Genomic DNA, 23,113 nt, shown 5'->3' on the forward strand with positions numbered 1-23,113 from the left:
ACCCCACCGAGCGACACCGACACAAAGGGCCGGGACAACAGGCGTGCCCCTGTCCTCCGGGCCGACAGGTCTACCCGCCTCCCCGCCCGCCCTACGGTGCGACGGCGAAAGGGTTCCGCCGGCAGCCCGGAACGGCGGTCGCAGCCGCTGTTTTCGGGGGAGACGGGAACCGGCAGCGCGGCGCTGGGAGCGGAGGCAGCGGGCAGGTGGGTGCCGCGCTCCCCGGGCGGCACCGGGCTCCGGGCGGGTAGGGGCGGCCCGGCCCGGCCCAGCGCTGCCCGGCCCGGCGCTGCCCGTGAGCGGCCCCGGCCGCCCCGAGGCCCGCGGCCTGCTGGGCGCGGAGGAGGCCGGGCCCGGCCCAGCCCTGCGGTGGCCGCGCGGTGCTGGCAGCCCCGGGAGCGCCGAGGCCGGTGGTGGCCGCGGGTGGCCGGGCGGGACGGGAGGCGGCCGGCGCCTGGAGCGGGTCCCACAGGGTGCTGGTGCGGTCGCGGGTGCGCGGTGTTACACGTGGGCTGATGGCTTCGCTTCCTGTGCCGCACGCAGGAGCCGTCTGCCTGCTGCTGGCTGGCTGTGGGCTGCTGCTGAACGAGTAAGATGGAGGAGAAGGAGAAAGAGAAGAAGAAGAAGCACCGTGCAAAGCACAGTGGACCGAAGGCGGAGAAGAAAAGGAAACGTTACCTCAATGATCTAGGAATAGGGGAAGAGGAGGATGCTCGGAAAAGAAACCCCAAAGCCTTCACGGTCCAGTCCGCAGTGCGGATGGCCAGGACTTTCCATAGGTAAGGAACAGGGATATATATATATATATGTTATACAACGTGCAGAGTCAGGCGGCTGAATAGACGTTGGCCGGGGTTTCTTTGCTCCTTTGTGTAGAAATGCGCGTAGTGTAACTTTCACTGGCATGCTTATGACGCTTTCATCATTTACAAGGTTGTGTTGTAACTTACACGTGTGTCACCAGTGTAGTGCTTTCTGCATCTGTGTTATGTGCTGCAGGTATGCTATTCTTAATGGAAAGAACAAAATCTGTGTAGCTCTTCAGATTGTTGGAGTTCCACATAGATGGTAGCATCCAGGCGCTTGTTGAAACTTCATGTTTGGATTTTTGCATCTGCTGAAGATTTTCAAAAAGAAATGTTACTGAATTGTACGTTTTTCTTCTGTTTGTTTGTTATAAATTTCAGAACTCAGGATTTGAAGACTAAAAAACATCACATCCCTGTGGTTGACCGTACTCCTTTGGAGCCACCTCCTGTGGTGGTGGTTGTTGTTGGCCCTCCCAAGGTTGGAAAGAGCACCTTAATAAAATGTCTCATTAAGAACTTCACAAGACAAAAATTGGTTGAAATCCGGGGTCCTGTTACGATTGTTTCAGGTGAGAACAAAGATAAAAGAAATAGAAATGCTTATTTTACACTCCCTAGTTGTCTTTCTTTTAGAGCTAGGATGTGTTCACATTCTCATAATTCTTGGTCACGTTGAAGAAATCATTTGGGTGTGTTATCAGGCATACTTGTTAACAGTGACAGAATAGTGAGACTAGGGCTTTTGCCCTTCTAAACTTGTTCTTTCCACCCTGCTGGGATCCCAGTTCTGTTTTTTCTTTCTGGCCTTTTGTCTGTTTTTTCCATCCCCAAATATTTTTTCCTAGTTCTTGTTTTCTATTGGGTTCTCTTTTCCCTCTTGAACTGTTTTTTTCTAGCTTTATCTTACCCTCTACATGCGTTTCTCATTCTTTAAGGTTCCCCGTCTTATAGTCCCATCTTTGTTTACCTTTCTTTCTTAGACCAAGAGTTAATTTGCTTAGCCATTTCTAGTTATGTTTCTCCATCTCACCCCCTAGTCATTTCCGTTTCTTTTTTGTGAAATTTTCAGTCCCAATTTCCACTTGGCCTAGCCTGTTCTTTTCTTTACTTTTCTTGCATATTACCAGTTGGATCACTGAGGTCCTAGGAGGAGCATCTCAGTGAAAGAATTTTTAAGGGAGATCTTGCTTGGACCCAGACAGCGGTGTTTGGTGTAGGTAGACTCCACAGATTTAAATTAATAAATCTGTGCAGCATTGGAACAGGCTGCCCAGGGAAGTGGTTGAGTCACCATCCCTGGAGGCCTTCAAGAAGGATGTAGATGTAGAACTCCGTAGCATGGTTTAGTGGTGGAATTGTCAGTACTGGGTTAAAGGCAGGACTAGATGATTTTAGAGATCTTCTCTAACGTGAGTCATTCTACGATTCTGTGATCTGCTATTTGCAAGGAATAATTGACAAATATGGAAAAGGGAAAAATGTGTTAAATTGGACTTCTTGGTTGGTCTACTGGGATGCAGGGACTGAACTTTGATAACTTTAGACAATAGTTATTTAAAGTTGTCATTCTTGTTGTCTAAAGTTTCAGTAGACAGCTCTGGTTAGTCAGGTCAAATTAACTCTGGGTACTTTCTTCTAATTGAGGTGCATGTTAAGAAATCTTTCTTGCCCTCTACTCTTTTTTTTTTCTTTTTTAAATATGCATCAGGGTGTATTTTTCCTGGTAATTTCAAAAGGACAAAAAGTATCTGTAAAATAAAGTCCTTGGTACTAACTATGGGTTACTAAGGATAAGCAGAGGTTTTCTTCAAAGTAAAAAAAAACAACAACAACAAAAAACAACCTTTTTTGCTGTTAGCATTGTTTTTGGAAAAATCAGGACAACTTCTTTGAAACCATGTATGCAACCTGGTAATTTTAAAACAAAAGGTTAAAATTTAGCAGAAATAAAAGTGTTTGTTAACAGGCACTTGTACAATCTCACATATTTGTCAGTCTGTATGCTAGAGAAGAATGTGAGTGCCAGTTACTATTTAGGAACTTAAGGAGTATAAATTGAAAAGCAAGCTGTGGAGTAATTAATTTGCTTTCTGTTTCAGTTTTTGGTTCTTCTTAATCTTGTTTTCAGGTAAAAAACGCAGGCTAACTATTATTGAATGTGGATGTGACATTAACACAATGATTGACCTGGCTAAAGTTGCTGATTTGGTAAGTTAACAATAGATGGTCATTTTTATTATAATTCATATTGAAAGTACTTCTTTTGACTAGACTGCACCAAGAGTGTTTTTGGTGCAATCTGATGTTTGTCTTTGAAGGCTGCTATGCAGCCATGTGGTTGATTTCAGTGAAACGCAATCACCTTTGTAACTTTTAGTAAAATGTATTAAGTCTATTTGTATTGAGGACCTGATGCACAGTCCATGTATCCATGTAGAATTTTATTTTGTGTACATTTAGTGTTCATAGCCGATTAGGGCTTGAGATCCTTAGCTAAACATTGACTGAATTCAAGTACATGCAATAGTCCAGATACTGTTCTATCTGCATGTTTTCTACTCGATGAAGTGAGAAGTATTAAAGAAATCTGCAAAAATCTGTTAGTAAGTACGTGTGACATGTTTAAGATGCTGAATGCACACAGTGACACAGAGAATCTATTTGGGCTTATTGTTAGGAGGCTGAGATTACGTAATAACTTGCCAACCTTTTTCATCAGTTGCTATGCATTTTAAGTTCTTCATTGCTGAGGACCTAACATTGCTTTGCTTCCATTTTCATGCTACTTTGGGTGCCAGTTTCCTGTGTCAGTGTATTTGAGTGATGCACAGCAGTATTGCAGTGTGTGAAGAAAGCTTGTTTGTCTTGCTTTACCGAAACACTCTGCCTTAGAGGCCTTAGTGAATCTAAGAGAAATATATCCAAAGCTGAGGGGACTTATTAATTTTATCAGGCATTCCTGCAAATATTGGAGGGTGCTCAATTTTTCATTTTTAAAATTTGCCAAGTAAACACCCGTTCGAGCCTCAGTATAATAGTGTATATTATTGTATTCATAGGGCAGCTGTGTTCTTCTATAGTTCTGTTAGAGAGAGTGAGCAAATGAGATCTGTGCAAAGATTTGGTTAACTGGAAAAGCAGATTTTATTTCCTAAACTGAACTACTGAAGTAGTTAAGATGCATACTGTAATTAAAAATACCAAGTTGATTTTCAGGTTGTATGAAAATAAATAACAAAACTTTTGCAAGATTTTGGTTCTGAAGAAGCTTATGAATTCAAAGGCTTGGTCTTTGAAATTAGCTCGTACAGGCATCATGGTGGTCTTCTAGTGAAATGATGATCTTGTGTCTTCAGGTTCTGATGCTCATTGATGCCAGCTTTGGATTTGAGATGGAAACATTTGAATTCCTAAACATTTGTCAGGTACATGGCTTTCCCAAAATTATGGGAGTTCTTACCCACCTGGATACGTTCAAGAACAACAAACAATTAAAGAAGACAAAGAAGAAGTTAAAGCACAGATTCTGGACTGAAGTATATCCGGTATGACATCCAACATTCATTTTCTGTGTATTTTGCATTAAATTAGGCTGAATTAAGAATAAGGCAATACTTAAAAAAATTATGGCACTGTTAAAATCCCTTTAATAATACTCTAAATGGAAAATTTTGATATTATATCAAATAATGTGATCTTCTATTTACTGAAATACTTGGATAATTATTCTGTGTCCCAAGCTACTAAACGTGTTGTACTAGTAAAAAGGTCTGTTACGCAGGTATTATGCAAGGGGGATATGCTTGTTCAATTTAGGAGACAAATTGAACCTTTGCAGCTTTTTTTTTTCACTGTGAATTGTTTTCTCCTAAGATTTAGGGGGCAGTTTTCATGTTGAAATAAGCTAATTAGTTTGATCTTTTGGAATCCATTTTAAATTGCAATTTACGTTTATGACTTACAAATTAGAATTCCATTAGCTTTTTCAGTTTTGCAGGTACTAAAATGATATTTAATGTTTTTGTGTCGTTTTAATGTGTTTAGGGTGCTAAGCTGTTCTATCTGTCTGGGATGGTTCATGGAGAATATCAAAAGCAGGAAATTCACAACTTAGGGCGTTTTATCTCCGTTATGAAATTCCGACCTCTTACGTGGCAAACGTCTCACCCATATGTTCTTGTGGACAGGTGTGTGCTTTTCTCTGATCTTCAGTCTCAGCATAGAAAACACCTTTGCAGTTAAAAAGGCTATATTATTAGAACCAGTCAGCTTTATGTGTGTAACGGATATTTAGTAATTATCTTGATGGCTTGGAGGAAATTAAAACATACGTTTGTGTCCGTGAGTTCAGCCATTCATTTTCTACTTGAACTGGATCATGTTGCCTGGCCTTTGGTATATAGTAAATCCTGTTGAAGCCCAGGAAAAAAAAATAATTAAAGGATCCTCCTTGTTTATGATTATATTAAATCTCTGTAGAAAAGTAAAAGCACTCTAGCAGTTTAACAAGGGCTCGTGAATTAGTTCATGTGCAACACGAAAGTGATCTTGATGATGGCTGTACCTACCTGAGAAATTACCTCTCCTTTCATGTTTTATTGTCAGAATGCTTACAGTTATGATTAAACTCTTACAAGGATCTAGAACAGTTTCTTTCAAAGCTGAAATTATTTAGAAAAAAATGTTACAGAAGTAGCTAAGCATCATGCAAAGTCCTGTGAAATACGTAAAGCAAAGACATGGAAAAAGAGAAAAAAATATTGTGTAGTCTTTGTCACATTGTTTTAGGTTACTCTAACTGTTAAAATTACTTGGGTTTCTGGCTGGGTTTTAAGTTCACCTGCAGCCAGAACAAGCATCCCCTCCTTGGCTGTTTTTGTTCCCTCCTTTGTGCAGTGTAGAAAGCAGCGGTGGTTGCAGTTTCCATCTCATCTGCCTGAAATCAGTCTATCTTCTCCTCTGCCTGTCCCTGTGGTATTTTTTGTGTTGCTCAGTGACATTATTGAGGAAAAGAAGGTACTACATGGCTAAAGGGAATACATCTTTCAGATTCTTATGGTGGTAACCCGTTTTCCCTCTACTAGCAGAATTGATTTGAGGAGTGTTGTGTGTGGAAAGCATATAAATAATGATTAAAATGTTAAGCAAGAGGTATATGTTTAGGGAAATGTCAGTATGTCTTCTGGAAATATGTTGTTGGACATGATGCAACTTGTAAAATAAAATTGTAAAATATTTTTGATTTTTTTTTTTCCTTCATGATATTTGTCTTATACCAGTTTTGTTTTTAGAGTTTGCAAAGCATGACTTATTGGTGCCATGGTTCTATTCTCTTAATTTTATTTTTTGTAAATGTTGGGTAGAATGGAAGATTTGACAAACCCAGAGGATGTCCGAATCAATCCCAAATGTGACAGGAAGGTATCAGTTTACGGCTACTTAAGAGGAGCACACCTAAAAAATAAAAGCCAAATTCATATGCCAGGTAATTTATCAGATTCTTAAAACTGTATTTGTGCTGATCTGTGTAGCTGATGTTATTTTTATTGTGAATTTATTTGCATCTTTAAGCAGTACGTTGTAAAATTTTTCACCTTTCTATGCTCTTGGAAATTATTTTTTATAATAACATTTCTGTAGAAATATATTCTTGTAAATAGTTTTGCTTTTAATTCTGCAGTTTTCTTATAGTGTTAATATTGGCAGCTTCTAAAGATCTTCAGTGGTGTTTCTCTTTAAAAGATGCTTGTAGTGTAAAATAGCTCTAGTAGTGAAAATGAAATTTGGCTTATGTAAAATTTCTCATACTCATTGAATAAATTTAATATTTAAGTGCATGATTTAAATGCTTAAATTCGGAGATGGTTTAATACTAAATTTGCAATCCTGTTCAGAAAAAGTGAGTTAGTAGTTTTCTTATTAAAAACAGTTAGACAAACATAAAGTTTTTCAATATTCCAGTGAACATATGCAAGCTTCTCTAAGTTCAGTGGTAAACAGAAGAATCAGATATTTGATACAAAGCTTGCTGTAATATTTCTTTACCTCCTTGTGATGAATTGTACACATTTTAGAATTAAAACTTTGTGAAAGCCTTATTGCTTCGTTGTCTGTCACTCCAGGTGTAGGGGACTTTACCGTGAGTGATGTGAGTTTCCTACCAGACCCCTGTGCTCTACCTGAACAACAGAAGAAGCGTTCGTTAAGTGAGAAAGAGAAGCTAATCTATGCCCCTCTCTCAGGAGTGGGGGGTATCGTGTATGATAAAGATGCAGTGTATATTGACCTTGGTGGAAGCCACGCTCATGAAAACGAAGAGGTAAAGGAATGTTGTTGATACGAATTCTCCTTTCTTACAGAATGTAGTTTTCACCTTTAGAGTCAAAATTAAGTGCTTAATAATAAGCTTCTTAAAAAGAAAAAAAAATCCCTATATATTGGTTAACTACTTTTTCTACTCTAGTGATTTTTCTTTGTAAAATATTGTGCAAAACATTTGAAAGATCAATTACTAGTAAGTAATTGAAGTTAGTTTTGGAAACTTTCAAAACATTGACTTAAGATTTATGGAAGCTCCTGGTGCTGGGGTATTATTATTCTTGCTTTGTAAAGTAGGGTACTTGCAGGAAAGCACTTAAAGGATTTGACTAGTCAAAGGGAGAGTTGGCGTATATTTGCATATGAAACAATTGACTTCAGCTGTTTTCCTCTGTATTCTTCTAAAGGTCGATAGCACATAAGATGGCTTATATTTACCGTAGTGGTTACATACTCTGAAGGAGGCCATCTTTCATTTTTCATGGGTTAATATTACATGCATTCTTGAAAGAGGTGAGACCTTGCTACGCTGAGAAAATGTTTATTGAAAATGCTTCAGAATTTTTTTCTTTACAAATGCCTATTTCTACTGTTTTAGGCAGATTAATGACTTCATTAGGTGTTTATTTATTCATCCTAATTTAAATGTAAAAAAATGTTTGTTTTCCAGGAGGGCGTGAGACCAAATCATGAACTAGTTCAGAGCCTCATCTCCACTCATTCAGCCATTGATGTTAAGATGGCATCAAGCAAGGTTTCTCTCTTCATGGACTCCAGACCATTAGGTTCAGAAGATGTGGGACAAGAGTAAGTTTTGAATTTTGAGTAGTGTTTGAACATTAAAGGGTCTCTGGTTTTATGTTTTAACTTAAGAAAAATTCTTAATAGAGCACAATTAGTAAAATGGCTCATTGCTTATTTCTTCTTCTTCGAAGACTTCTCATGCCAAGTATATATTTTGAGAAATAATTGGTGTTAAGAAAGTTTTGCAAGCAGTATAATTCTGCCATCCAGAAATGTCTTGCTGATACAGTCTTAAGAAGTTCAACTGTGCTTTTTGTCAGAGCTTTGGAGAGCGGTAGTCATAATCTTTAGTGAAATTCTTTGTATAACCTGTTTTCATTCAGTGGCAAATTAAGAAATTTCTTAGAATTCTGTGTGCCTATAATGTAGTGTGTATTCTTGAACTAAGAGGCTTACCATACTTAAATAAGTCTGTTGCCTTTCTAGTGTTTTCTATAACCTCTCTGTGTTTTTTATATTCCTCCTACAAAAAGGGTTTAAAATTAACATGAAGCTTAATTGTTTCACTAAAATTTCCTTGCACTTCACTCTCTTCCCCCCAAATGTGATCTTTGAAAAAACAGGTTTGTGATGCCAAAAGAAGAGAGGCAGATTGATTTGAAGACTGGAAGAGTACGTCGGAAGGCATTATTTGATGAAGAAGAGAAGAAAGAAAATGATGATGCAGTTAGTGATGAGGAAGACGACCAAGAAGAAGAAGAAGCCATGTCTGAGGATGGAAGTGATGGTGACGATGAAGAAGATGCGGAGGAAGAAAGTGACGAAGGGGAAGAGATGGCTCTTGGGAGTGCTAAGCGCCTGAAAACAGAGGTGGCTAAAGAAGAATCCATGAGTGAACTGCCAGCATTTGCAGATAGTGAGGACGATCTTGAAATGAGTTCTGAAGAAGAAGGAAAAACTGCACCTGAAGAGAACGAGGTGGAGGAAGATGATTACGATGAGCAAGGCACATACAGGAATGAAAGCTCAGATAGTGAATTCGAGGCCGTAAGCAAAGGAGTTGCTGACTCTGAAAAATATGAAATAGCTAGTGAAGATAGGGAAATGAGATCACAACTGTCAGCTCGCAGTCTGAAAAAGAAAACAGTGCTCACTACAGATTCGGGAAATTGCACAGCAGAAGAGGCATCAGAATCTGAGGTTGAATCCCTTGATGAGGGAGATGACGAAGAACAATCACATGATGAATTAGAAGCTGAAGTGTCAAATCAAAAACAATTTCAGCACACTTGGATAAAGAAAGCTGATAGTTCTAGACAGAATAAACTTGAAGCTGTAGAAGCTGAAGATGATGATATTGAAAATCTACTGAGAGAGGAAGAGGAGTATGAAGAAAAAACAGATTTTTCTGCTGACACTGCAGGTAGACTGCGCATGTTAAATTTTTCTAATGCAGATTTTTTTATTGGGTTCACTGGTAAAGGATATTGTAATGAGTAAATATTATATGTATTGGAGGGGCAGCAATGTATTGAGTGGCCAACTTCAAGTTTGGAAAACTCAGATTATTTGTTGTTAAGCCTTTGATTTGCAGTGTAGTAAGCAGGTCTCAGGTTTCCTTGCTCAAAAATGGAGGTGATTCGTTTTATAAAATCCAGTGTTTCTATATACGTTTCTTCTTTTCTTTAATCTTTCTGGATATGTGTGTAAAATAAATTAAGACGCTCTATTACATTTAGAAAGAATAAACCGTTCTTGGGGGAATATTACTAAAATGTTTTAACCATTGACCTGAGCATTTGAATATGTTGCCCTGAGAGGCTGCGGAATCTCCATTCTCGGAGAGATTCAAAAGCTGTTTGGGTGGTCCAGGGTAACCTGCTCTAGGTGACCCTACTTGAGTAGGGAGGCTGGACAAGATAACGTCCAGAGGTCCCTTCCAGCCTCAACCATTTTGTGACTCTTTGGACAGGAAAAGTATCATCATGAAAGTAGTCAAATTTGTTATTATTGCTAATAATCTCTTACGCTTTTGTCCTTCTACAATTAGCATTCATCAGGAGAAAAAAAAAAGATAAAACCTGTTAGCCACAACTTATGTTTCTGTGTATATATGAAGTATGAAAAAAAGATAAACTGGGTTTTGTTTACATTTCTTAAGCCTGTGGCGGCTATGTCCTTATTTAAATTATTTATGTAGTTCCTAAGTTTTGCCATTTTCTGGGGATGGAATTTGCATTTTTTCCTTTTCAGGTGCACTGAAGTGGAAAGAGGACCTCACACAGAAGGCAGCTCAGGCCTTTCTAAGACAGCAACAGTCAACCCCTAATCTTCGTAAACTTGTATATGGAACAGGTACAGATTTGTCTGGAAACTTGTACTATCTTAATATATACTAGGCTTTTAGCTGCTACCCAGTTCCTAAGTCTAAATCTTGGAGCACTTTTAGAGGGAGGCTTGAGAGGAGTTAATTGAGTTACTTAATTGCCAATACTAATTTTCACTGATAATTTTAATAAAGACAGTTTTTACTTTTCCAATAAAAACATTTTGAGCTCATTTGGCAGACTACTGGGTTGTTACTCATGTTTTACGGAATAACTATTTTCCCCAAGACATAAAAATTTTAGTCCTTTCTATAATTGTATAGTAGTTATTACACAGATCCATTGTGGTGATTGATGCCTTTCATAAAGGCATGTCTTTTTATTGGCTGTTTTCAGTAATTTCTGTCTCACAGTGACAGAGAATGGAATATTCTTTTAGACATGTCTTAGTATTATCATGTCTGAGATAAGGGTGTTTGTCAAGGAAAAACAATAAATAAGCCAGCTGACTTAAAAAGAAGATAAAATAGGTTTTTATACAATTTGTCCTATGTAATTCACAACTTTTCCAGTAGTTGTCTGAACATACAAAATAAGAATTTGACTTCTATAAACCTCTCACAGTGCAGGAATGGAAAGATTTACTGGCAGATTTTCAAGTCCAGTATCCTTGATTTAAAGACTAGCTTAGTGTTGCTTTTACTGCCAGATCATTTTGATATTGTTTCTAGTCATGGTATTGAGAGAACACTCTGTTTACTTACTGGGCATTATTTTTGGTTGCTGATTCCCGTTACGCAAATAGAACTAGATTTCAGGTTGTTCAAGTAAGTACATGAAATTTGTGAAGTAAATTATGTTTCAATATGGAACAACTGCACAACTGAAGCAGAGTATGGTCACAGCATATAGTTATCTTCCTGGCTGTTGCTTACCTGACTTGTTCCTTGTTTATTTATTAGTTCAACTCTTACACTGGATCAGAACCATGACTTTTTTTTCAGTCTTTGATATTTTTGATATAAGGTGCTTTTAGCTTGCTTTTTTTTTCCCTCAAGCTACTGCAAGTGTTGTGAAACAAGGTGGAAAAGAGGTGGTTGACAAATGGAAGCCATGGACTGTGGAGGATATAATCACTGTCTTTATGTTTCATGTAGCTGTTGAGGACGACGAACATGAAAGTGAGGATGCAGGTGATGAACTTGGAGGTTTGTTTCAAGTCAGACGTCCAGACAAAGAATCCAAAGAGAAGGCTAATGCTCTTGACTGCTCCAAATTTCTGATAGAAAAGCCTCAGGACTGGGACTTAGAAGAGGTAATGCACTTAGATAATTATTTTTGCAAATCTTATAATGGTTATGTCTTGGGTATGTCTTCAAAAGCACTACTAAGTTGTTATTGAGGAGTGGCATTGAAACAAACCTATGCAAGGGACAATGAGTGTCATACATTCTGCTACTTAAGGTCATTAGATGTATTTACTAGCTAACAGGTTTCAGGGTCTGTTCTCACTTGAATGGAAACCTAGGTAGAATAAGATAGTTTAATGCTTGCCTCTCAACTATCTGATGGATCATAGTTTTCTGTTTATGTAAAAAACAAAAAAACGGGAATCATGAGGGAAAATATGATGTGTAAAGACATTTGGGCAAGATTTGAGGTGGTTTCTCATTCCTGCTTTCAGCTGAGGCATTATATAGTTTTGGTAATGATGTCTTGATACGAAGCTGTGTGTGAGAATATCAGATTATCTCTAAGCTGGGAAGATGGTTGAGGAGAGGCAAATGAATTAGAGAACCTTTGCGTTGTTGACCTGGGTAGTTAAAGCCTGTTATCAACACTTATTTTGCAGGTTATGAGCAGTATTAAAGACTGCTTTGTTACAGGAAAGTGGGAAGATGATAAAGATGCTGCCAAGTTGTTGGAGGAAGATGGTATGTGTAAGACTTCTAAAAATGGCTAATGGATAAAGGAGTTGTAAAAAACAAAACAAAACAAAAAAAAACTTTATAGTTATGCATTTAGAATGTTTTGAACTAGTTATATATTGAAATTTTCTTCAAACTGGAATATAAAGTATTATACAGATGTGAATATATTTAAATGTAAAAATGTGCAAGTAGCACATTTTGAAAATTTGCTCTCTGAAAAAGAGGCTGCACATTTTAAATTAGGAAATGAAGTCCTTATTTAACACTTGATCATACCAACTTCACATTGTTTATATTATTTTAGCTACTTGTTATCTATGTTTTATTGCTTTGGATAGTCTGGGTGGAAATAAACAGAAATTCTCTTAATATGGAAAGACAAACTGATAGCTTGCATTTCGCTCAAAAGTGAGATGTATCTTGAGGGTTTTTTTTAAGATTATTTTTTGTTTGTGGTTTTATAAATGTTTGGAAAAACTTAAAAAAATTTAGTAATATGTCTATACTGTTTCTGCAGATTGAGGTTTGACACTTCTAGGAGTTTTTTAAACTTTAAAATTGTCTGCTATATTTACTTATCTATTTATTTATTTTAATAAAGAAGCTCAATTGCTCTGCTAGGTGCCTTGAGTCATTTAGAGTATTAACTAAGAGCATTCATGTTGCAGTTAATTTTGTGAGGCAGTGTCTATGTGTTCATTTAGAATGATTAAGCTTTATTTATGTATTTGAACGTAAAGTATAGGTATCAAAAGGTAAAAGGAGTATCCAGTGGAGTTCAGCTGAGAATGTAGAGAAGACAGAACATATTTCTAAAACTGTTGATGGGAAGGAAATACGTTTGGGCTGAAACTAATCTACAAAGTAATTCTAACTACAACACTGAAAGTATGAGAAATTCTGTGGGACAATATAACAGCTTAGGTGTCAGATGTCATGGTTATTTCTTGTTGCAGAAGAACTGTATGGAGATTTTGAAGATCTTGAAACAGGTGTTGTGCACAAAGGAAAGCCTGCTGCTGAAGGAGATGAGGTATGACCTGTGTTTCTGTATTCTGGAGCAACATATATATGTGTATGTGAGTTTCTGATCAACTAGTAGGCAACCTATGCAATACATTTCATTTTTGTGACTTGAAAGAAATGAATAGGAACAAGGAAGAAAAGATAAGTGACTCTGCAACCTATAAAAAGATCATATATTTTCAGATTCAAACTTATTTGTTGTTTAAAATTAATTGAGTAGATTAATTAAGTCATCTCACTGTTTAACAATAGATGTCAGGCTTAATCAAGAGTTGGATCTGAAGAACGAGAAATATTTTAAAAGCGAGTGTTATCACAACTGTTCATACCGTGTCATCTGATGTGGAAGATTATAGAGCTCTGTTTAAACACAACAAACAATGGAAACTTAGATTCCTTACATCTGTATAAAAGAGACTGGTGGATGCGTTTTTCTGCTGTGACTTGGATGTCTCCCAAAAACAGAGCTGTAGTCATCTGTGACAATATAGATTGAAAAATCAAAAAATTTTTAGACTGAACAACTTGATGTCTTTACAATAGGTATAAAATTAAGGGTAACATCATCCATTTGACAGCGTTCAAATGGTTTGTGAACAAGCTTGCTCCTCTCTGGCCTCTAGAGTGCTTCCCTCAGAGCAGTATTAGTCAATGCTATCAACAATTTTTTTTTCCTCTTCTACTACACGTGCTTGTTTTAGACGTAGAATAACAGGCCAATTTTAGGGTCTGTTCCCTGACATTAAAATAAATGTTTTGTCAAGAACCCTTTTAGTGAAAAGGGATATGATAAAATTATGGAATGTTTTGGTCATAGCCGAAGTCACATGTTCTTTTATGAGTAACTTAGAAAATATTTCCATTTTAGGTAGAAATAAGTCAATCATTTGCATTGTGAAAACATATTTCTTAATTTGTATTAAAAATGTTGATCAGAATGGCTTGTTTTCAGTCAACGCTTTTACATGTTTGCTAAATTATCTTTGGTCAGTCTGAAAACGAGGAGGAGGGCAATGATGGAAAAAAGTCCAAACCAGAAGCTGAGGAAGAAGAAAAGAAAAAGGAGCGGCTGGACAAGAAAAGGAAACTGAAAGAAATGTTTGATGCAGAGTATGATGAAGGGGATGCCACGTACTTTGATGATCTTAAAGAAGAAATGCATAAACAGGCCCAGGTACAAGCTGTTAACTTGTCAATTTATCTGACTGTATGTTTTCAGAAATGCTGCACAGAGTTTGCCTGAAGGTCTTTGCTGGAGACACACATGACAAACCAAACAAACGAAAGTTCAATTTAAACTGAGTTACTTAGTTAACTATATTCTAAATCACTGAATAGATAAAGTTTACGTGACGTATGTTGACCTATTTAGAAGTTTTTAACAATAATCCATTTGTCACTTAGTAGTGGAACGAGCATGGCAGGTCTTAAAAAATAAACCAAACGACAAAAACGAGAGAGGAATCCCGATGCCCTTCTCTCCCCAGAAGAAGCTTTTTATGTGGAAGGAAGTGAAAATCCTTCTCATATTAACTTGCATCAAATATTTCCCTGATATTGTTTTGGTGTGGTTTTTGCGGTGTTAAAAATAGATGAGTTAGTTTTGCATGGTGGTCTTCTCATCAAACTGTCAAGCGATTTTGAGAAAAATTGTTGATGATGATGCTCTATACATGTAGTAGGAGTCTTGAGGGTAACTATTCACAATTCGGTACTGATTTTGTTCCAGGCCTTGTTTCTAGATAAAATCCTCTGAACTTAAAAGTGGCTTATTTCTTTGGCTGGCTTGGAAGAACTTCGTCTTACATTCCTAATAATTTCAGTCTTCCCTTCTGACAAAATCTTGCCCCAGATAGTCATTAAACTAATTGTTACCCTCTTGTATTAGCCTGTGCCATCAGTGATCATGGTATACTGACATACTTACTAAGAACACTTAAAGAGTTAACAAGTAATTCCAGTAAAATTATATGAAATAATTTACAATTGTTTCACTAGAGGTCTTTTTAAGAAATACATACCTGCAGTTGGCTGTGCTCCTACTGCAGGATGGAAGGGCAAGTATCTCAAACTGGGGATGTGCGAAGGCTTCTTCAAAAAAAAAAAACTCAGGCCACAAGATTTGTGCCGTATCTTAGTACCTTGAAAAATGAAATTGGTAATTAGTTTGCTTGAACATGGCATCTTACATTGCAAGATCACTGAACATCAGGAGCTAAAGTAGGATGGTAAAGCTTTTCTTATTCACAAGGATATCTTGTTAAATATTTACACAATATCTGCATTTACATGGCACAGAAGAGCTTTAAAAGACCCATTTGAGGATACAGAGTGTCTGAGGACACAAATATTCTTAAGCTGCTGAGTAAGATAGGAGCCCTGTCCCCTTACAAGCAGCACCTACAGATCAGGATGTTATCTTTAAAAGGTAATTGGGTTCCTAAATCAAAACTGTACTTTTGACAGTTGTACCTTTTAAAATCCAAAGTCACCCTTATGAAAGGTGTATCAGAAGTGACTCAGTCATGTGCTTCTCTTGGGCGCTGTCTTTCAAGTAGACTAACAGGCCCACTTGGGATTTCAAATTGGAAGGATTTCATGGTGGCAGAGAGGATTCATGGTTCTGAATAAAAAGTCATAAAACCTATTAGATCTTTCAGGAGAGATTTATATAAATCTTAGCATGTTTTAAATAGAACCGGCACCTCGTGAACAAGTTGTTAATACTTGAGTTTTGTAAAACACGTGACTTTCTCTTTGACACGTAGCTTAATCGAGCTGAATTTGAAGATCAAGACGATGAGACCAGAGTGCAGTATGAGGGCTTTCGGCCTGGGATGTATGTTCGAATAGAGATTGAGAATGTCCCATGTGAATTTGTCCTGAATTTTGACCCTCATTATCCTATTATCCTGGGAGGTTTAGGCAACAGTGAAGGAAATGTCGGATATGTACAGGTATGTAGCCAAAGCTGTGAGTACTTTTTCTTTCAGTACAGATGTGCTTTATTGTGTTTGGAGTTGCTTTTTATTTTCTGTTTCTTAAGGATATAGTAATCAGGCAGAAGTATTTGTTTTAATCTCTTGAATAGTGGAATTGCTTTTGATACAATTAACTCTATGATAGCAGACGCTGGAGTTTCACAGGCTTAGATGCATAACGGGAAGAAAAATGTTACTGTTGTTTAACGTTCATAATAGGGTTCTGCAGATAGGTCTCAGGATTAAGGTACACTAATTGTGATCGCTGAATCACAGGCATGATTTGTACTCTGAGGTTCATGTTCTATCAACAGGTGGCTAGAGAAAAGTTACTAATTTATACTTTTGTTTTGTTTGTTGTAATATATGAATGCAAACATGATTTTGAAGTAAGTGAAATACTGATTAGCTTTATATTTCCAGTCAACCTAGCATTAATGAGTGTTCAAGGATAAAAGCTTTCTGAGTAAGAAAATTCTAGTGTAGATGGAAGCTGCTTTCAATCATTCCTGAAAATTAAGGCTTGACTTTCCAAATCAGTGTGATTATCTTGTTATAACATTGTTCATCTTTTCTTCTACTTAGTTGCGCCTGAAGAAGCACCGATGGTATAAGAAGATTCTTAAGACACGTGATCCTTTAATTCTGTCATTAGGGTGGAGGCGATTTCAGACTATCCCGATGTTCTACATTGAAGATCACAATGGGCGTCACAGACTTCTAAAGTACACACCACAACATATGCATTGTGGAGCAACTTTTTGGGGTGAGGGCATTATGGAGCTACTGTCTTGAATTACTTACATCCTGTAAAGCTTGAGAATTTTGTAAAGATTTTAAGCAAACACAGCTGGGAACTTTGGGGATGAAAGATCTTTAAGAAGTTGTGTTCCCTGTGGAATATAAAATAACAAAATTTGTATGGTAAAACAGGCAGTTGCTAAAAGAGAAAGAAGGGAGGTGGATTATTTGGCTTTTAATCAAATTGTGAGCATTCTGCTTGGTTGTATTGTATCAAGGAGGAACCTGATTTGTTTGGCTGTGTGCAGAGAGAAGGTGAGCACTTGCACACGTGGGCTGGACATACAAATGCTTCCATATGAAAGTAAATTTGTGCACAAATAATTGCTTTAACTTTAGTGGGGCTGGTTATTTGAGTAATGGATTGAATATTTTATTTAACCTGTCCTTGGTTGTATTTGTTGAGATTATTCTGGTGTTTCTAAGCTTTTTGAGCTTTCAATAGAAGCTATATGTTGTATAATAAAGCCCTTCATGCTTTTTTATTTAATTTTCTTGTAGGGCCAATCACTCCTCAGGGGACAGGATTTTTGGCAGTTCAGTCTGTCAGTGGCACAACGGTAGGTCTGTTAAAGTGTCAATTTCCATAGGATTTATATTTTCATAATAAATGGATTCAGGGAGGAAGATTTACGTGTTGTAAAACAGTGATGTTGTAGGACCTTAGCAGGTGGGTGGACTCATCTTTTGAAAGATGTATTGTGATGAGACAGGAAGTTAAACTGAGGCTTTTTTTTTTTCCCTACAACAATTTTTATCTGCTATACTGAAAATGATAAACGCTGTTTTACTGTTTTCCATGGAAGGATTTATGCCTACTTGTTTTTCAGGTATTCAGTATTTAGATAATTTTAAAAACCTTTTTAAATTCAGAGATTCTGATATTTCTGTTGAAAAAGTTTGTCCTTTATGTGATTTTTCTGTATCTCAATAGAGTTTTTATGAGTATTTGAATTCTTGTAAATAATGTTCAAGCAGTATTGATCAAATATGATCTTTTTTTGCATATGTTACCCATATAGAGATCAATGATTACAGACAGCATACAAAGGTTTTTTGAGTGGCGTTGTAATAAGGGTAACAGTAGTGATTATCTTTCTTAAATACACCTTGTATAAGTCCTGTTGCACAGACAATGTGTTACAAGTATTAGAAGGTTATTCTCGTCATGTGTCTATAACATAATAGTGATTTACAGCAGTGCATGACTCTTTTCCTTTGAGATTTTGAGCAAGATTCTGTTTTACAGAGAAAAAACAGAAAGATAACAAGGACTTCCAGGTTGCTTCCAAGATAATTAGAATGGAAGCTCTGAGAATCTCATTAGTGAATGGCAGGAATGTTGTGTCAGCGGTATCTTAACTAGTCTGTATGAAGTTAGCTTGTATTTGTCATCCTGAGCTATTCCTGTAAATGTTATAAATTCTGAATTCAAAACTCTAAAAAGCAATGTACTTGTATCAATGAAATTGTTTATTCACTATTTAGTAAATATATGTATTGCTATGTGATAAATGCGGTTCAGCCATGTCTTTTTATCTCTGTGTGTTTCAGCCTGATTTCCGGATAGCTGCCACAGGAGTTGTGCTTGATTTAGACAAATCCATAACTGTTGTGAAGAAATTAAAGCTAACTGGCTTTCCATTCAAAATTTACAAGAACACTTCTTTTATTAAGGTATGTATGTACTATAAAACTATTCAGCAGTGTTAGGAAGGAGTGCAACTTGGGCATACGTTCATTTGTCTTTCCTTAGGCAGAAGTTCTCCATAATCGTTGCACAGTGTCTCTAAAAGTACTAGACAACAAATATCAATTATTATTGTTAACCAGACAAGATTTCTGGAACAGCCACCTGGCTGACACTCGGTGTGGGTTTTGTTGTTGTTTTGTTTCGTTCTTTTTAGTTTATTTTTACTTCTTCCTCAAACCCACTGGTTAGCTTGCTGTAGTGGTAGACAATTTTGGAGAATGTGAACCTATCCACAGTGTCATTCAAGCAGCTTGATCCCACTGAATTTCAGCTCTGGGGTCAAGAATGGCTTCTAGCAGTACTTTAGGACTTCACAACTACAGTTACAAAAAAGTTTGGGGCGGAAAATGTTGCAGAAGTGAATTTTGACTGACCCTCCAGCTCTCATTAGTTAGGCTCTGAGGAAGAAATTAGGTTATTCTGCATTTAAGGCATTAAGCATCTAAGGACTGATTCTAACAGCCAAGCACTCAAGTATTTGCATTAAGCATACACAGAATTTTCCTGGATTTCCCTGTGGTTTATGCAAGGAGAAGCACAAGTCTTGCAGAGCTGCATTAGTCTCACAGCTAGCAAGCTGAGGCAGTTTACTTGCTTTTAAGGTTTGTTATTTTCCAGCAAATCACTTTCAAAAAGAGAACTGGACAGATTCTCTCAATTATGCTCAGTTTTAGAGTTTTAAATGTATGTATTTAATGCTAAAAACGTTGCCTCTGATGTATGACTCCAAGGAGATGACTTCTAGTAAATTGAAGTCAGTTCAGTAGGTTTTTGGTATGCTCAGTACTTGTGGTATCAAGACAGTACTCTGTTCTTCCTGTTTCTTCATCAGATGTTTGTGAGGATTACTTCTGTTTTTGTGGCCTACATAGGTCACAGAAATAAACTTAGCATCTTGAATAATAGTGGGTAATTCATGCTTTCAGGGAATGTTTAATTCTCAGTTGGAAGTGGCTAAATTTGAAGGTGCAGCAATTCGTACTGTGAGTGGTATCCGAGGACAGATCAAAAAGGCCCTCCGAGCTCCAGCAGGTGCTTTTAGAGCAACATTTGAAGACAAGTTGCTGATGAGCGGTAAGTTGCACTTTCCATGTAAGATTGATAAGGGGCTGTTATCACACGACTTTCATCCTGCTTCACAGATTGAAATGCAGCGTCTCAGTCTCTGGAATCTGATAATTGAGATGTGAATTCACAAAGCGTGAAATCTGCTGAGATGCAGAATGAAATAATAAAAAAAAAGAAGTACGTTTATGTTGGATTTCTTTCAGTTATACTTGGAAGTCTTACAGTATACAGATGAAAAGGTTTGTCTTGGAGATTTATTTCTCTGAGTGTTTTGAAGTGTTTTACACAGTATGGTATGCTTTCCTCCATGAATGTGAATTGTATTTAGTGGTGCAAATGCTAGAAGGATGTTTTTTTTCCTCTGAGAAATTCAGTGGGTGGCATTGTAACTGGTTAAATTTTTTTTCCCCTAATGTTTTGGGGAAATTAAGCAGGGAATAGGGGTCAGTGATCTCCTGTGTTTGCTGAGTGTCACTGTGATGTTGAGAACGTGAGTTTGTGTTTATCTAGGTTTATATGACTTCTGTTGTCCTAAACACAGCGAAATTATGGACAGTACAAAACAAAAGCAGGTTAGTTCTTTTATAAAAAAAAAAAATAAGCAGAGGTTAGGCAAATCCTTTTTATTGGTCGTAGTACAGGCACAGATAGACATATGAACTCTTGTGCTAGTTCCTTAATTGAATAGGAATAAGTAGGGTGGTATTCAGCTGGCTGCTCTTCAGGAATATACAGTCCTCATGACGTAATGGCATTTTGCGGAATCCAGGTGTACAAATAATTACATGGTTTCTGCCTAAATTTGAAGAGATTTGGTGTATGTGCCAAATACAATACTAGCATGTGGTCTAGATGTTAGTTATATGTTCTGTTCAGACAATATTTTCTTAAAATATGGATGCGATGAACTGTGTTGCCAGAGCTAAGTGATATTTTTATTTTCTTTCAGATATTGTCTTTGTGAGGACTTGGTATCCTGTTTCTATCCCAAAATTTTATAACCCTGTAACATCCTTGCTGAAGCCAGCGGGTGAGAAAGATACTTGGAGAGGAATGAAGACAACAGGCCAGCTGAGGCACGAGCGAGGCATCAAATTGAAACAAAACAAAGATTCCCTCTATAAGGTATATTTGATACATGTTTTTTTTTTTTTTTTTTTAAGCCAGTGATCACAGTCCAATCTGCACTCTGGCTTAGGCCTGTGCAAACTGAGACCAGGATAAACACATATATGCATATGTATGAACATGTGATTTAATGTTTTTATGCACAGTCTTTCCTGGTATGAGACAGAAGTGAAGCAGTGGAAAGCACATTGTTTTTTATCAGTGAGAGTTTATAAAGTAATCTGGATGGTAAAGTAGGAGTGAAGTTTTCATTCACAGTTTGGTGCTAGAGTGTGGAGAACTTGTTTTCTTTTTTTTCCCCCGGAATGTTGGAAAATAAAATGAAAACTTCTTAGGGTCACGCATCTTACATATGTTCTATATCCATTCTTTTAGCCTATTGTGAGGGAGAAAAGGCATTTCAATAAGCTCCATATTCCTAAAGCACTGCAGAAAGCACTGCCATTTAAGAACAAGCCTAAGAACCTTGAGAAGAAAGGCAAGACTCCAAAAGACCAGTGGAGACCAGCTGTTATCAGGGAGCCTCATGAAAAGAAGGTAATTATCACCTATTCTGAAACACGGATTCCCTACTGGTAAATGTGTTGCTTAGACCATTTCTAACTATTGTTTTTACATTTGAATGTATTGCTAATGCTAAAGATACCTATGCTCCTAGTGAAAACTTATCACTGCAATTTTTGTTTGTTTGGCACATGGTACAGAAATAGAAATGGCTCTGAGTGGATAGTGTCTGTTTATTAAGCTATTTCCCCTGAAACCTGAATATGACTTCTGTCCTCGTCATATTATTTTCAAGGTATTTCGGTTGGATATAGTGCTCTCATAGTAGGAGTGACTTAAACTGATAGTTGCAGTATTTTGTGTGTCTTGTCATTATTATGTGTTATTAACCAAGATGGGACTTGAAGCAAATACTCTACTTCAGAAACTGAGAATTGCAGAGTGCTTTCACAGGCAAGAAGATCTGAACTTCAGTTTGTGTTTTATAGTAGCATTTAAGCACAGCCTTGTAGATAGTATCAAACCAAAATCAGAGTACACAAAAATTACATCTTTGATTAACTTCCCAACAAGATGGATTACATTAAACCACTTCAGACATTAGGGAACAGGTGCAAAAATTGTTAGGAATTTGCCCTTAATCTCTGATTCATTAGATGGTTGACAGCTGCAGTTCAACTGTTTCTTGCTCCAAAACTGAACTTTCTATTGATTTTTTTTGTGTTTTAGATATCGGCCTTACTCAATGCTTTGAGTACAGTGAATAACTACAAGATAAAGAAAGCCAGAGTAAAACATCGACAGCAGGTTAAAGAATATCTTAAAGTTAAGCAGAAGGAGGAGGAACAAAAATTGAAGAGGCAAAAGGAGGCTAAGAAGAAAATTTATCGAATACTGGGACAAAGGGAGAAAAAAATGCAGAAGTCAAGCTTGAAAGGATCTAGTGAGGGAGAGAAGGATGTGTAAAACTTCATCAGAGTTCAGGGCAAATGGAAATAATACGGTAGTTGTGCAATTTTCTATTGAAGAAACCAAGGCATTGGACTACACTAAATGTGCTTTTAAGAGAAGAAAAAATGCAAATATGACCTCTTTCAATTTATTGAACACATTTGCAAATGTATGTAAATAAGATGTAGAAGTATGGATTGTGATTTTTCTACATGATATCCTGGAGGACTTTGTATTTCAGTATATTTTATCCATACTGCAAATCTGTCCAGCTAATAAAGTATTTTATTGCCAGTTACTGAGTATTCTTTCCTTGTAAGTGTTTTGTCTTAGTTCTAGTGGACTGCTGTGGAAGAAGGAACTCCAGTGGATGTCTCTGAATGTGTTTCTGCGTTGGCATTACTGTGGGCTGTTGCCTCAATTTTGCTGTCGGCAAGTCTTCCACTAAAAGGCACAAAGATCACCTGTTACTGGGCATGAGTTTTGCATTTTCTAGGTTTGCTGCACTAGCTGATGCCACTAGAGTAGCTTACTCCTTTGTTCAAATCACCTGTTCGTGCATGAAGGCATCTCAGATTTTTCTGCTTCTCTCTAGATCTGGAACAAATCTTCAGAATAGAGCTTCATCCAGATCTTCCCTTACTTGAGCTGTTTTGGCATGCTGAGACTGCCAGTAGACCCCTCAGTAAGTGCAACTTTCTGGCCAAGCAGTGTTAGATACTTTCTGAATGCTGGTAACTACTGAGTGATTTTCTGTGAGGTAGGCGCAGAC

At 37.3% G+C, this 23,113-nt stretch overlaps 1 protein-coding gene across 2 annotated transcripts; it reads left to right on the plus strand.

The window, feature by feature from the left end:
• The first annotated feature begins 65 nt into the window (after positions 1–65).
• BMS1 (BMS1 ribosome biogenesis factor) lies at positions 66–22,635 on the plus strand. 2 transcript variants are annotated; one of them, XM_083843787.1, is made up of 23 exons: positions 66–206; positions 544–779; positions 1,188–1,378; positions 2,938–3,017; positions 4,166–4,354; positions 4,854–4,996; positions 6,173–6,294; positions 6,932–7,128; positions 7,798–7,934; positions 8,495–9,294; positions 10,125–10,226; positions 11,356–11,513; positions 12,051–12,132; positions 13,086–13,162; positions 14,147–14,329; positions 15,924–16,112; positions 16,722–16,902; positions 17,439–17,497; positions 18,492–18,614; positions 19,617–19,764; positions 20,708–20,883; positions 21,262–21,423; positions 22,120–22,635. In XM_083843787.1, the coding sequence occupies exons 2-23, from the start codon at positions 595–597 to the stop codon at positions 22,354–22,356; spliced, it is 3,921 nt and encodes a 1,306-aa protein (XP_083699913.1). In that variant the 5' UTR covers positions 66–206; positions 544–594; the 3' UTR covers positions 22,357–22,635. The 2 variants fall into 2 exon arrangements, with proteins under 2 accessions (XP_083699913.1, XP_083699914.1); XM_083843788.1 differs by having other exon boundaries at positions 13,089–13,162.
• The last annotated feature ends 478 nt before the right edge of the window (positions 22,636–23,113 follow it).

The sequence above is a fragment of the Anser anser genome, assembly GCF_964211835.1.
Source record: "Anser anser genome assembly, chromosome: 7".
In the NCBI taxonomy this organism is placed as follows: Eukaryota; Metazoa; Chordata; class Aves; order Anseriformes; family Anatidae; genus Anser; species Anser anser.